Source organism: Euprymna scolopes, chromosome 20 (assembly GCF_053919585.1).
Source record: "Euprymna scolopes isolate OS-2025 chromosome 20, ASM5391958v1, whole genome shotgun sequence".
Classification (NCBI taxonomy): Eukaryota; Metazoa; Mollusca; class Cephalopoda; order Sepiida; family Sepiolidae; genus Euprymna; species Euprymna scolopes.
In genome coordinates this window covers 85210281-85227193 of record NC_136501.1, presented here as the reverse complement: position 1 = coordinate 85227193, position 16913 = coordinate 85210281, and the positions used below count along the sequence as shown (strand labels likewise).

Genomic DNA, 16913 nt, shown 5'->3' with positions numbered 1-16913 from the left:
TTTTGATAATTGTAAATTAACTTTTCAGAGCTTTTTACATGTGGATTAAAAATTTGTATCTTTTTAATAACTAGCATTTCAGCCCGGCGTTGCCCGGGTGTTTGGAGGTGCATGTTGAGCAAAAAAAAAAAAAAAGCGGTCAATTTTTTAAACTTTGACCTCTATTATGACCCCTTAACATTTATTGTTTTGGGCTCAAATTAAGTTATTCAGTTAGATTCATGTCCAAGGAACCTACATGTAAAATTTCAAGTGTGTAGACCCAAAATTGTCGGAGGAGTTTGGTAGAGTTCTCAAAGGTCAAATCGTTGAACTTTGACCCCTTAACAGCCAAATTTCTGGCCAAACACAGATTACAAAGATTTTCCCAAATCTCAGTATCCTGTATTTCAAATTTCAAGTCTGTAGACTTAAAATTGACAGTTATTGCATAGGGAAATGTGCACACACACACACACACACACAGATACGTTCACTTTTATATATATATAGCTTTTGTCTACTATTCTCATCTTATTTTTTTTTCACAATTTTTTGGCTGATGCAATGTCTGACCTTCCTCTCTGGTGCTACCAGATCAGGTTATCTGAAGATACTGCCTTCCTGACTTAAAATGCACCTAACATTGATGTTGTTTTTTTTTCCTTTCTCTTTGCAAAGTCAAAAACTAAAACAACAATTTTCCTTTACAAAACAACCAAACCAAACACCACGAATGAATATTTGAAGATATGAAAACTCAAAGCATAAAAATCTTTTTTTTCTAAAATTACTGGATTCAGCATTAAATAATCCCAAAAGCGTTAATATGCTGTAAAACAAAACAACCAAACTGAACTTCTTCAAGTGCATCTTCTTGAACCTGGGAATCTGTCAAACTTAGTAAGCAGTATGGAAATTCAAAGATTTTATTGACATAGATTGTTCTTGTTTTGTCAGCCATGATTGAATCCAAGTGTTAATTATTTTATGTGATTTTTAGTTTTTATTACTCATAGTAAGGATTCAACCTCCTGAAGACTGCCACTAAAAACTGATTGTTAATATATGTCTTTAATCATTACCCCACGAGTCCATGTGGCAGTCTTCTGGAAGTGGAAGGTTCATTCCTTAATATAGCCAGTAATAACTAAGCTAAGAATAATATAAAATAATTAAACATCTACTCCATCATGGCTGACAGAACAAGTAGAATCTACTCCAATAAAATGGCTGATAAAAAGCGAACAAGATAACCGAGGATGACATAAAGGTTCAGTTTGAAATTCTGTACAGATATCCAAATGTGGGGTTCCCAATTGAAAATCCAGCAAAATAATTTTATGTTAGATTACATGTGTGTCTTATAATAGTCTCAGAGGCATAAATACATACATGTTTGCACATATATGATGAAAATCCAAGGAAACTTATTCAAACTGGGGCGTTTACAATTTAAAAATATTAATTGTTGGCAGGATCTGTATCCTGGCATTGCCTGGGAGGAATATAAAAGAAGGGTTTAACAAGATGGGACATTTATATTTCTCATTGGGTAATTCAATGATAATATGCTAAATCAGAAAAAGTTTTAATTTGTTTTGTTTTTTGGTGATAGTATGAATCCCACCATATACAGCGTAAATGAATAATTTGGGGTTTGTAGAATTATTTAGGAAATTATTTAAAAAATAAGTATTAAATCAAGTTTTTAATATAGAAAAGTAAAAAGAAAAGTATGTAAATTATAGTTAAAAAAAGTGATGTTCTCTTTTTTGAAAATAAATGAATGGGCTCTGTAAATCTATAAACTGTTGTAATATATTGTGCTCTTGTGTTTAAATAAATATGGACGAATGTTTATTAATGTGTGAAACATCTATACATCTTTTTGCATAAAAAAATGAACAGGCAACGTAAATGTATGGATGTCAGTAATTGTAGTAATTTTTTGTGTTATGTTTAAATATATATGAAAGGATGTGTATTAATATGTTTATTATCGTATGGGATATCCATAGTTCTCACATGATAATACAATGATATTATTGCTATGAAATGTAGAAATGTTCTGAAGTTGTGTTACCTATGTAAAATTCGGTGTTGACTGGTTACATGGGAGGAGATAAATTATATAAAAGGAAAACTGTTGTTATTTTCTCTTTGGGAGACGAAATTGGGAGAGGCAGAAATGAATATAATAGATTTCTGTCTTGAGTAAAAGTGCATTATGTTTTTGCTTAAACATGCTGTTCATTATGGTGATTGTGTTGAGTGAAAAAGATGTGTAGGAAGTTTTGGTTGTCTGCCTATAATTGCAGAATCTAGAGAAGAGGAAGTGAGATCATTTTATTATATGTATAGATTACTTGTCTTTTTTTTTTTTTTTTAGGCAAAGTTGATGATGATGAAATCATTTTATTATATGTATAGATTACTTGTGTCTTTTTTTTTTTTTTTTTAGGCAACGTTGATGATAAAATCACAGATTCATTTGTATCTCATCCGTTCACTTCAAATGAAAACCAACATCCACACGATGCTGCTGATTATGATGAGGATGCCAGCTCATTATCAAGTTTACTCGATCAATCTAATTCAGATCAAGATAATGGAAACATCAATCCTGCTTTGGATTGCGATGTTGAACTGGATCATCTTGCTTCTCCAGCCAACAGACATCGGAGAAAAGGTACATGTGGAGATAAAACTGTAAAAAAAGTTTCTTGGGAAGTAGAAGTTGAAAATTATTAATTTTAATGTAGTTTCCATTTTTAAATTAAAAACATGACAATATCTTAGTTAGAAAAAAATAGAAGTACTTGTACAGTTTAATGAAGACATTAAAAAATGAAAATATAGAAATAGTTATATTGTATGTATCTGTTTTGGACTGAAGGTTTCCGAAAAAAAATTTCACTCAATTTGACCAAGTAGTTTTATTTTTTTTAGAATGGAAAAACACGTTTTTATGACAGCACACTCAAGGTAGCCATGTTTGGATTTTTAGAACATTCCACAGGGAGATAACTCTAAAGCACTGACACTCCTCTCTCCATGTTAAATCATAACTTTTCTTCCGAAACATGTCCAACTTTTGGTCGGTATCATAACAAATTTTTTTTCACGGTAAAAAAAAAAAAAAAAAAAAAAAAAAAAAAACAATTTCTTGATCAAATTAAGTGAAATGTTTTTTGAAGAACTTCATTCCATAATGGATAGTACAATATAACCTTTTTTCAATATTTTCATTTTTTTTTAATGTTTTGATTAAACTGTACAAGTACCGAAATAGAAAGCTCAACATGTTAGGCGGATAATTTATATTCTTACCATTTTGTATTAAAAGTATATTTGGAGCTTTTTAAAGTTATTATTTAAAATTGTTTTCATTGTAATAATATTCCTTGCTGGAATAATTATTTTAAGAAATAAAAAAAAAAAAAAAAAAAGAAGAAATTATCTGGATTTAGAGTAAACATGCTGTAGGAAAAAAAAATTAAGAAATTGCCAGTCAAAATCAAATATTGATTTGTGAGATCTATTGCTATTTAGATCCAACGTGGAAAATCTCACAAAATAATTTTGTATATTGGATTATATGACAGAATTGCAAAGACATTATGAAAGCAGATTTAAATACATTTACAAGAGGAAAATATATTAATAGAAAAATATAAACTGGTGTATAGAGATTTATTGATCAGTTTGAAACAAGGGAATACAATACAGTATGTAAGGGTTATGAAAGCTCTTTATGCCAGGTATTTTGAAGCCTAATGCTTCTCATCAGAAGAGGAGGAGGTGCTAGGTAACAGGATATGGATGTGATGTCTAACAATAGGTATATTAGGTGTTTTTTTTGTTTTTTTTATAGAGGGGGAGAAAGGATTGTCTAGGAGATTATTAGATAATTATGGTACTTTAAATATGTTAGAGAAGGGGTTTTAGTGAGATTGGGCGATAGAGGATAGAATATGCTTTAGGGAGTAGTTGCTATATGTTATGAGATTTCATTAACTAATTAATTAATTAATGAATTATATAATAATCCCTAGACAACCCTCCTCTCTCTAACCTATTTCAACTTATACAAAATCCCCTAATATGCCTAAACGTTGCATTCTTATAATCTACCTTCTGAATTCCCTCTCCACTTCCTCTTTCTCTCATTGTATCAACATGCAGAAATTTAAATGTAATGTTAACAAACATTTTGCTATCCTTATAAATCTTGCCTCTAATCATAATTGGTGCTACCAGATCAGACTGTCTAAAGATATCAGCTCTCTGATTTAAATGAACCAAATATCGAGTTATATTATTTTTATTCTGCAAAAAAAAATTCCACCAAACAAAAAATTAGGCACAAGGCCACTCAAAAATTGGGCGGGGGGGGGGGCTGTCACTGTACCTTTGGTTGTTCCATGCTAATCCTAGCTAGAGTTTTCATTCACCATAATACTGCATACACACCGGGCGGGGGGGGGGGGTCGCCCTACTTAAGATTCTCAAATCAAATTGTTTTTTTTTGGGGAGGGGGGGGGGTGAATGAAATATATGTATGAAATATTAATGCTAATATTTTTTGTCTTTCTCTTTGCAAAACTCAATCATGTTCTGCAAAGTCAAAAAATGAATAAATATTTGAAGATGTAAAATACTTGAAGCGTAAAAACTTTTTCTAAAATTACTGGATTTGACATTGAATAACCTGAAATGGTTGATATACAAAATAACCAAACTAAACCTAATCAAAATAGCCTCTGATGTCTGTGGCAATATGCTTTATTTGGGATCAACAAAAGTAAAAAAAATAAACATGGATGTATTAATTTACTAAAACAATTTCTTTTTCACCTACATGTTTGTTTATCTCATCCGACTTTTGCATTTACTTTTATTATTTCAGACTCACCTGAAAATCTATCATCACGTGATTTTTGTGAGCATCCTCCCTTGACCGGCTATTGGCTTTATCTAAATCAGTTCCGAGCCATTATTGTCAAACGGTTTTATTACATCCGACGCAATTGGAAAGGCCTATTCTCTCAAATCCTGCTCCCAGCTTTGTTTGTGTGTATTGCAATGACTGTGGCACTATCTGCCCCCGGACTGGAAGATCTTCCGGCACTTGAGCTGAGTCCTTCTCAATATTTCAATTTAACTCAGCCACGTGGAAACTTTGTCCCTTATTCTAATCACAAAGCTGGACAACCTTTTAACCAATCCAATGACGCAGGACCTGACCAGCTCATTCGTACATTCCTTTATCCTTCAGGAATTGGAGCCACTTGCGTTCTTAAATCGCCTTTTAATACCACATTTGATATTGATTATTTGAAGCATAAAAACTATAAATTATTGTTAAAATATTTTGAGCCGAGTTGTGAAAAGGTGTTTGTCCATGGCCTACCTTTAGAAAACTTTGTGCCTCCGCTACCAATTCATGATAAAAAGCATCAGATTGACTGTAAGTATCTAATAATTGTTGTTTTCTACTTGCATACTTACATGCCTGGTGTTGCCTGGGAGTTTTTATTTTCATATGAAATATGAATTTCTTTTACTATTTTCCAAATCAAAAAAAAATGATAACATAATATTTAACTTTTAAAATCCTATTTTTTTAAAGAAATAATTAAAGCTTTTGTGCATTTTAGGTTTGGGGTACAAATTTTTGTTTTCGTTTTTTGAAGAATTCCAAGGGAAGAAAATTCAAGATCTTAAAGTTTATAACTTCAATAATTATTTTGATTTGTTACTAAAGTTTAATTTTGTAAAATTTCGTTTATTTTTCAATAAGTCATACATTTTCATATTTTCATAGAGTGGAAGTTTCCCTATAGTTAAATGGAAAATATTAAGATAAGCTAGGACATGCAGATATTTACACAATCTAAACTAAACTAAACTTTTACAGATATTTACACAATCTAAACTAAGCTAAACTTTTTTAAAGATGTAAAAAACTTACTTAATAATAGAAGTGAAATAGTCACCAACTGTAGACAGGATAACTGCTAAAAATTTCTTTTCTGTTTAGACTCTAAACCAAAACCAGCTGAACGTTATTATACGTTATGTTCTTGCGCCAAAGATGGATCCGGATTTGTTTGTCCTGAAAATGATGGCCACAAAACTCCAGTGAGTAAAAAATTGGTAACAAGTGATATCATCCAAGATCTCAGCAATTCCAATCCGGAAAAGTTCCTTCTTTTCACAACAGACAAATACAGACTACACAGGTAAGAATTTTACATATTAACTATTACTTGATAATTTTAGTGTGATATTTAATGAGCTGTTGCTTCTATTAACATCACAAGCTGTTTCTCTCTACATCCGTTACAGTTGTCCGAAGCATCATGGCAGTTATTGCTGGTCCCTCATGCAATCCTTTCTCATCCATCTACAACATAATGATAGATCCATGATTAGATGGATTTGTAATGTGAAGTCTGAACAAAACACATTAGATGATAGGATTATGCTCGGCAAATCCTGAGGACAAATCGATGATGCCATCCTCTTATTATTGGGAAAATATTTTATTCTATGTGTTTTGCAGATTCCTTTCTTTTATCTTTGTTCTATCAATATAACACGACCATTTTGCATTTGTCCATATGGTGGAGATGTTTCTCAAATAGTTGTTACATCCTGGGCATCGCAACCAGCTCTCCGAGTGTTAAACATGATACAGGCATAAGTGTGAACCTCAGGGTCATAAAACGCAGTGAATTTCTGAGCATAGAAAGTGTTGGTTTCTGAGTTAAGCAGATCCATGTATCATTGGTTTAGTGTTGACTGTCATTGTAGAGTAGGAAGAAGTAGAAGACAACAAAACAGAAAAATCCAACACAAGTTATCCCCGCATTATGGGTGAGGCAAGGTTTGACATAAAACTCGTACTGGAATATAATGGAGCAATATCTAGTGTAGACTAGTTGGAAAGAATGGACCTAATTTGGAAGTTGACAGGGTCGAGCAAGTAATCCCTTTATGACTAGTGAGAGGGGCCTTCAACATCTACCAGCAAGTGTCAAATGCAGATAAGACCAACGTGACATGGGTAAAAGATGTGCTGTGGCTGTGAAGGGCCTTTATGTTTGATCCTTGCATGGCGTACAAGTTTTTATGCTCAGATGAGTTAGTAGATGAGTTCTACGCTGCATTGACGAAACTCTCTAGCCTGTTTAGAGGAGTCCCCAGCCAGACCCTGAAGTATGCATTCATAGCCGGACAGCCTGCCAGGAGTTGTTGCACTCAACTGCCAACATTGACCAAATCCAGATGAGCAAGCATCATCATAAATAATGAAATGGTTGCTGGCTCTGCTGATCAATCAGTCACAGAAAAATGGCTCTATCCAAATCCATAGAGCTCACTGCATTGTTCTAATTGCCCGGGCCCAATCATCAGGCTAAACACTGTAAGTTTGAATGAAGGAACAAGTGTCCACAGTGTGTCAAAATGTAAGGAAAACAGAGACAAGGGTGAGATGTAAATGCTATTCTTGCCCTGAGTAAAATGAAAATAAACTTGCTAGTGATGTGTGTGTGTGTGTGTGTGACAACTGAGTGATGCATGTTGTATTGATGGACTCAGGATCTCTTGTGAGGTGTTCAGTTTGTGATCTACTGAATGGATGCAAAACAGAGGTGCTGACCATTGATGGAAATATCATAACTAGCAGGGGAGCAACCAAGGTTCAGTTGCAGGTAGATAAAAAAATCCCCGTAGTGGTGGAGATGCTAGCCAGGAGTGAAGATCAATTAGAGTTCAATCTCCTGCTCAGACTTGACGTCATCTGCCTGTTGGGCAGTGTTCATATAAATGAGCATGGTCAAATCAATTTCCTAACAAATTTTCCAATGTTGATGCTGCTGTTGCAATGAAAATAGAACAACCAGACTTTGATGTCATATTCAACTTGAGCTGGAAGTGGTCAGGTGAGTAGCCACCAAAACAGCTGATCAATTAGACACCTGAATACACTGTGCCTGAACATGTTTTGAAGGACTATAATTGGAATTGCAAACTTGGATTCACAACAAATAACTAATACCATACTCAAAGAAAAAAAATTGATCCCACTAATGATGCTTGTTCAACATAACAAAGGAAAAGTGTGACCTGTTATGAATTACCGTGAACTGATCGACCATGCCAAAGCATACATAGCACGCACCAATGTGTACTCACAAAAACTAAGAAACTGGCCTAGGAAGTGGGTCCAACATGTTTATGTTGGATTTGAGAAAAGCCTGCCAGTTGCATGTGCACTGTTCTTTATGGTCCTTCTAAACCATGTGGGTGAAGAGGCAGAGATACTGCTTGATTAGGATGAAATTTGGGATTAACATAACTCTATTCATTATGCAAGCAATTGTGGGGGCCTTCTATCCAAGGATGTAATTGTTTCATAGGCGACATCTGCATACATACACGATAAATAAATTAACAACAGGTTTGCACCTGTGGAGTGAGTGAAGCAGTATTTTCTTTGGCTTAAGCTTGAAAACAAAGATTCAGAGCAGCTTGAAGATGGATTTGGAAGTCTGGAGGAAGTGTGATTTTAGATGTCCCAGAGGTTGTGGCATGTTATGCCATTTTCTCCATGTGTAGGAAGCTGATCTTGTATTGCATCTGACAGTGGCTCCGAGCAGCAATGGGACTTACAAAGCAAAGGCCAATGCCATGATCCAAGGATTGGATAACACCACAGATGCCTCACTCTGACAAATGGTCCAGGAAAACAATAGCCAGGATGAAGCAGATCGATTCTTCACAGAGCCTATGGTGTACGAACAGACAGGATGTCAGTGTATGAGTAGACATAAGTTCCCTGGCGACCGTTGTGCACCTAATATATAACCTTGGTCAAACTCAATGCAGCACTGAAGTTAGAATGGAAGTACAAAGTAAAACAGACTTAGTAAGCATGTGTCACTGGTTAGTGGACATGCTCACCGGAAAAGTTACCAGTGAAATATTGCTCTGGTGACGATTGAAAAAAAAGTCGCTGATAGAAGAGTATGGACTTCCATAGAACCTCTTGAACCAGAACTTGATGACTCCATGACTCAAAGGTATTTCGAGAATTTTCATCATTATTACATTTCCAATCATGTATAGAGCACTCTAGTTATCTTCAATCCATGCATGAAGATTGATATGTAGATCCACTCCATTCTGGCTTGGTCAAGGGCAGAGAAGTTCACCATTCGAAATCCACCACCCAACTCTATCCCACCAAAACCTATGGGTGGAAATCTTCATATGGCATTGAGCCGATTATAGGATAAGATGCTTATATCCCTCTGAAGCCTCTATATTTATATTTTTTCTACCCGTCAAATAAAGAAGAAAGTGTGATTGGCAGGTTAGTAAAAAGCATAAATGTTCAACAGATGAAAAAAATGAAAAGGACACAAATCCGGAGAATTAAATTTTATTTTTATAATTTTTTATTTTATTTTTACAATGCAACTGAAAAGAAAACAAAGCCGAAAAAGGAAAATCCCTTAAAGTTCTCATTTGCAGGGTAACACGACAGGGCTGAAAATTATCAGGGTATTGAAAGCTGACAGTTAAATAATTTCCTCAGTTAGGCTGATTACTTATAGAGGTGGAATATAAGGTGCAAATCAACCAAATATGCATGAAAAAGTCATTTACATCAAGCTGGCAGCCGTTAAAGAGAGAGCCTTGAAAGAAATAGAGAATGGAAATGAATTTGTCATTAACCTTTCCACGTGAGGAAAATTAATTCACACACGATAATCTCATGCCATGCATGGCATTCTCTTTTTTTCCCCTTTTTTTTATTGAGCTCTTTTTTCCCCTTATAATTGAAGGAATCCCACAACTCACAAAACTTGAAGCCTTTTGCCCTACTTGATTAAGTCAAATCTACAACTTGCAAAAATTAAGTAAAATTTATGGCTTGCAAAAATTAAGTAAAATTTATGGCTTGCAAAAATTAAGTAAAATTTATGGCTTGCAAAAACACAACAATTTTATGTTGTATGGTGCCCATTTATGGAATTGCATACTTCCAATGTGAGTTGCACCAAGTTCATAATTTTATCTCTGTCTGCTTATGTGACCATGTGAAATAAGACAATGGTGGTGTCTGATTACAAGGTGATCTGATGTCACCCAACATTAGGAATGTGATGATCATATTCACTAACATCTTTGTTATACAAATTTGATATCATCTCATACTTTTCTCAGTAAGATCTTTCTACAGAAGAATTATTTATTCAATTAGCCACAACTTGATAGTCTAGTGCTGCAAAACCAAAGGTGATAGTCAACAGAAGACAACAGAAACAGAGAGAGATTTATTAAATACTAGCTGTCCCTACTCAGTGTTGCACAGGATACAATGAAGTTATTTTAGTTTTTAATTTTTAGTTGTTTGCACATTTTGAAACTTTAGGTAGACACACTATTATTATTCTTCAATTTAAAATAAGTTGTCTCCCTTGCTGATTTATATTTTTATGTAATTACTTTAAAATGTTTCATATTAGCAGTCTTCTGGACAGATAATGTAGCAAAGTAGATTATTATATTGCTAATGACATGGTACAGCAATAACAAATGAAAATTGACTATTTAGAAAGTTTGATCTGTTAGATTAAAAATCTGACAAGATAACTTTATATATTAGATATATGGAAGGTCTAGTAGTATAATATAATTTAATTGAATATTATTAATGAAACTTTTATTTTATAAATTTTGATTTCTTATTATTGGCACTAGTAAGGATCAAACGTTCAATCTTGAGAAAACTGTCACTTAAAACTAATTGTTAAGCAACAATCTTGGTCATATGTTCATAAATTAACACTTTGACTTGGTCATGGCTGACAGAATGAGAACAATCTAACCTTGTGAGTTAATTTAAAAGATTTAGTTCAACATTTTTCATACAAGTTTGTTAATCTATAATATAAAAGGCAAAAATCTGTTTAAATGTATGTATGTTTGTATGTCTGTCTAAAACTTTTGACAGCGCCGATAGGTTTTCACGAGATCGGTATCATTTTGAAGCTCAACCCTTCAGACGACAAATATAAAAAAACTGGCTAAAAACATTAATTCCTTTACCCACTTTTCTACAGGGAGGGTATCAAAAAATCGTTCCTCCATGACAATTTAGCCAAACATGCATGCACAAAATACGTTCTTTCTTGAATTAGTTTAAATATTAAAAAAAAGACCTAACTTCACTCTTGTGATCATAGACCAGTCGTTATTGTGGCAGCGTCGTTATCTTAAGATTGCATGTTTGAGCTGAGATATCAGATTTTTTTTTTTTTTTCAATTTTTAAAGTTTTAATATTGAAACAGGATTATTTATGCCATTTTTTCGTTCGTTTTTATTTTTTTTTATTTTTCCATCACGTTCGTTATATTTTTTTGATATAAAGACTCTAAGGTTTAACTAGAAATTTCTAAAGTTTGAAAAGATGCGACTGAAGACGATCAGCGATTACCTCAGATGCATCATTTTGAGTATGAGAATTATGATGAGAATAAAAGTCCGAATGATCCAAATAATCAATCCTCATCTAAAAAATTCTGAAACACATGAAATTTTTCTGAAACATTTTTGCTACCCAAATTCACACCACATTTTATTTTCTGTATTACTTTTAGATATGGTGCCTTATCCTTTGGATTGGAGCGCAAGATGGTTCCGCAAGAATTTGGTGAGTCCGCTCCAGGACTTTTCAGAAAATTAGCCGTCAGAAATGTTGCAAAAGTATGTTTTTCAATCTTTATTCTCTTTATTTTTCTGCTAAAACATTTGTCAAATCTTGTGGTCCTGTAAACCTGCATTTGTGTGCTTTCATTGCGTAGACCATGATCCTCCACTCACTGTCTTCATCCAAATTTCGTACTTGATTCCGACACTGACTGTACTATCAATCATGTGGTTTAGGTTTCTGTTATAACAAAAGGAGTTTCCTGTTAAGCAAGGCCATGATTCAAGGTTAAAATAAGCAATATCTAATTTTCAGATTACAATAACTGCCAGCTTCTCTACTGAACAATGGATTTACAAAAATAGATAAACCTATCTCCCAATTGAACACAAACAGTCCATCATTAAAAGCCGATTTGTCTCTCAGACCAAGCAAAGATCAATAGATCTCCTCTTTCTATGTTGCTAGAATATATATAGATATTGGTCATTTGGGGTAGATCACACATTCAACCTTCTTGAAAATGAATGGCTGCTTTATCACGAGCCATAAAAACCTACCAACCAGGTGATCTCTTATCTGGAGTCGACATTAATTCTGTAAGATTTTGTGTGATTTGATCTTCCAGCTTTAACCCATTTAAAAAGGTAATCACTTTTTTTCAAAGAGTCTAAATTTGAACCCGATATTTTTATCACCAGCCTGTCGTCTGTAACTTGCATCTATGTACTCCATTAAATATGCAGCAAAAGTCGTGGGAGATATGCTGTTTTTGACTTTGCAGATATGTCCATGCGTCTAACATACATGAATATCAAAAAGGATCTCCAGATTGTTGTTAATGGGATGGTTAATAATTTTGTAGGTGTTTACTAAGTCATTTGCTAGGCATCAGAATTTCAATGAATCCCAGGGAATCAAATCATTCATGCCAGGTGTCTGATGGAGGATATTTGTTTGGTTGCACATCTCTGAACAGTTTCCAGGCAGTCAATGTAATGAAAAAGATGGAGGTTCGAAACTAAGGAAGCAAATTCCAAGAGTGGTCACACCATAGCTGTATAGAATTTTAGATAGATGATTGGAGAGCAACTAACAAAGATTTTACTAAGTGATGCCAAGCCAACGTCGGTCTTTCTGACAATTTTAAGAAAACATTTTGATATTAGTGCTGTGGAGAGTATGTAGATTTTCCTCCAAAAATGATGATACACTTGTTCACAGTTAGCTTCAGTTTTTAGTCTGTGATCCATTCATGCATTGTGTCCAGGTCTGACTCCAGGAAAGATTTAGAGAGTGCAAGTTTCCTCTTTTTCATATCAAGGTACAATTGCATGTCATCTGCATATTTTAGTAATGTAGTATTTTTTAAATTGGCAACTATGTCATTGAAATATACAACAAACAGAAGGAGACCGGATGTATGTGGTACAACAGATGAAATCTCATATGGTGAAGAATGCTGTCCTAGAACTGCGACTACTTTCCTCCAACTGAGAATGAAGAATTTCACATAGGTAAAAAAAAAAAAATAAGATCACCCTTCATATCCAGTTTTGTTGTGAGCCTTTTGTATGGCACATACTTAAAAACTTTAGGAAAGTCAAGGTAAATGATGTCCACCGACGAGCTGTTATCAGTAATCCTAGTGATGTCCTTAATGAATTCGATAAACTGATTACAACAACTGAAGTTCATAATAAATCTGAATTGTAAAGTTTGTATGAGGCCATGAAAGTTCCAGAAGCTCCAGAGTTTCTCAGGCATAGGATTCTATCAGTTTGTAGATTTTAAGACTGACTGAATGGTATTTGAAAGATGTGTGGTCGTTCTTTTTGAGCAGGGAAATGCCATCGCTTTAGAGTGTCACTTTTCTTATGATGGAACTGGAAGAAGAAAAAAAAGTTGGTGAAAAAGAACATCTGATTACTTGGTAGTGTTCTATATCACAATTTGAGAAACAACTATGTAACATGATGAAGACCAAGAGAGGTATAGTAAACTTTTTAAGAATTAAAGTTGATAACTCTGCCTTCCCTCTGTTTTTCTATTCTTTTATTTTCAGGCCTTTTTTAACCCAAAAGGTTTTCATTCAACTCCTGTTTATTTGAATACACTTAATAATGCTATATTGAGAGCTAATCTTCCTAAAGAGAAAGGCAACCCGGCTGCTTATGGTAAGTTATGTGATAAATTGGGGGGGGGGGGGTAATATCACTTGTATGATGAGAATTGTGAAGTAATTTTTATGTCTACTATGTTTTAAATGTCATATAAATTCGAGAATTTTTAAAAAGTGGTCTCTAATATCTATGGCCGAAATTTCATGCAAATCTAAGACATTTAAATTTTTAGGGAGAGGGGTCATGACTACTCAAAACTATCTTCAAAATTATATGTAAATTATAATTAAAACATCTCAAGTCACTTTCTGATAACAAATTTCTTAAAAATTTGAGAATTACTAAAGTACTGATCTCATAACCTGTTAACTTCCTTGCTGGGTCTTACTGGATCCAAATTTAAAGTCGCTCATAATGGAGGATAAATATAAAACAAGTGGATCATAAGAGTTTATTACTGAAACAGAAACAAAAACAGGAAATTACATTTTGCATTAAAAAGAAGCTTTTGATAATACTCAAACTTAAGCTTACCCATATATATATATATATATATATATATATATATATATATATATATATATACACACACACACACATGAAATAAGTACCTACATTGATATATGTTAATGTCTAGCAGTTAATGTAGCTGTTGCTGCTTTCTTCAATTTTTACCACTTACACATATATGCGCAATAAAAAACACATACATGAATTTATCATTAATGTTATACACATCAATGCTGCCATTGTTGCTTCCTTCTGTACATGCACAGAATATCAACGTATATGAAATGTACATACGTAGAATCCAACAAGAATTTTATCTAATATTTATTTTGTTCAAATTTCATGCAAATCTCAGGTATTTGAATTTTGAGAAAGAAGCGGTCACTTTTATGATCACACAAAATGTGTACAAACTGTGACTGAAACATCTTAAGTAACAAACATTGGTGCACGTCCAGAGTCTACCCTAACTAAAAAAAAAAAGAAAGAAAAATCACAAAACTAAATACTCATATTCTAAAAATCATGTAAATTTATCAAGTATTTTTTTTATATAGAAAATAATTTTTTTTATGCTTTTTAGCGATTAATAGCATATTGCAGTTACTACAAGATTAATTTTACAATTATGATAGTTCAAATTGAGTTTTTTTCCCTTTATTAAATATGGCGGATCAAGACAACATTTTTGCTTCCTCATAAAATTTGATTTTCTTAGTTAAAAAATACTTGATCAATTTACATGATTTTTAAAATATGACATTTTTCTTCAGTGAGGAGGAGGGGGAGGGTCTGTCCCCTTTGCTCCTCTCAAAATTCAATTGAACTTATCTCATTGCACTCCTTATAACATCTATTATTAATGTTTTAAATTTCATAAAAATCTGTCCAGTAATATCGATGGGTATATATAGATTTTTCAAGAGACGGTTCTACATCCCGTTTGCCCTCTAACAAACAAACGTCTGCAGTCTAATCAATTGACTAAAACATTTATATTCTAAAGAGATTCTAGTATACTCTTTCATATATCAATGGGTGTATAAACCATTTATATATTTGCGTTGTTGTGAACACAAGTTCTTGATCATAAAACACTCAGATGATGATTTTATTTTACAAGGATGTTTATTATAAGAATGTAAATAACATGGACTATTCATAAATTGAGTGAAGGAGATACAAAGATGTGAAGTGTCATGTCAGAGAGAGAGCTAGATAGACTAACAGATAAACAGATAGTCATCTTGCATAGCATTACATTGTGCATCCATCGGAGATGGTGTCTTTTACATGTCCACTCGGCTTTGAGTATCATCAGAAAAACAGATCATTCTCTTGCCCTGAAAATCAGATGCGTTGGCAGATTTTTGTTTCTGCGGTGATCACGAAGACATGTTGGAGAGAGAAATAGTGAGCAGCAGACAAACAGATGTAAGACATATAAATCGTTTGCCTCTTTTAGTTACTTTGTGTGATCGTCCCCATCCTCACTGAGGCACTTTGGGGAATGGCCACATTTTATGTTTGCTTGCTTAAGTTGTTAGCCAAAAAGAAACAGAAAAAACCCCAGCTGGAAGTCATATGCATTTTTTTATTTAAGATTTTTCTTTTATAGAATCCCCCCCCATCCCTTCCAAGACAAAGCATGAAGCTTTGATATAAGAAACTAACAAGAACAACAGATTATTTTCACAAAAACAGAAGATTTCTATTAGCCTTAGCTTTAAAGAAACCAACGGTATAGATAGGAGGAAAACAGCCAGCAAGAAAAGAGTTTCACAAGCCTGCAATTCTTGGTAAAAAGTTACTAGAATAGGAAAGCATATTACAATGAGGTATCAAAAGAATTAATGAAGACCAGTGAGTCTGACGAGCTGAAACAAAGAAAGCAGGGAATAGATCAGAAACAGTGATGTGCAGAGAATTTGCTCAAGTGAAAACAAAATGGCAAAAATATAGTAATGGTTGGGCATGGACCTATAGTACATTCCTCTGAAAAGAGCACTTTTAAAACAGGAGTAAAAGGGGAAGGTGCTTGGAAACCCCTAGCAACCCCTGCACGTCCCTGATCAGATAGTTCTGAAGAAAACATGCCATAATAGGATTTATAGAAAAGACTTACTATCTGTGAGAGAAAGGATACAGAGAAGAAAAAATGATGGAGCCAATCAAATTACAGATACGTTGTTGCACCTTCTCAAAAACTCAAACTATTTTCTTTCTTTCCAGGAATCACAGTCTCAAATCACCCGATGAATCATACGAATAATAAACTATCAATGGATTATATGTAAGTATTTTTGTTTTTTCCTTCAATAACAAATAATGAAGGTGCTCAACTGAGCTTCAATCTCTGCTTCCTTCTTGTCTAACATTCAAGCAAGAATTCATCTTGCTACCAAAATCTGAAAAGAAATTTGCTTTCTTCCTCTGTATACCTCAGATCAGGTAGAATTTCTATAAACAGTTTCTTTCTTAGAACTTCCCATGTGTAGAATGAATTTCTACAGAACTGCTTCTCTGCAGATTACAACATGATAGTCTTCAAATTTAATGTCAATAAAAT

At 33.6% G+C, this 16913-nt stretch overlaps 1 protein-coding gene across 2 annotated transcripts in view; it reads left to right on the top strand.

Annotated features, from left to right (window-relative positions):
• Positions 1–16913, top strand: part of LOC145241513 (ATP-binding cassette sub-family A member 2-like) — a 215184-nt gene that overhangs the window by 147954 nt on the left and 50317 nt on the right. For both annotated transcript variants that reach the window (XM_080104553.1, XM_080104554.1), the window contains exons 29-34: positions 2444–2671; positions 4892–5452; positions 6026–6227; positions 11662–11767; positions 13777–13888; positions 16577–16637. In XM_080104553.1, coding sequence (XP_079960679.1) covers positions 2444–2671; positions 4892–5452; positions 6026–6227; positions 11662–11767; positions 13777–13888; positions 16577–16637 — 1270 coding nt within the window. The remainder of the gene's footprint in view (positions 1–2443; positions 2672–4891; positions 5453–6025; positions 6228–11661; positions 11768–13776; positions 13889–16576; positions 16638–16913) is intronic.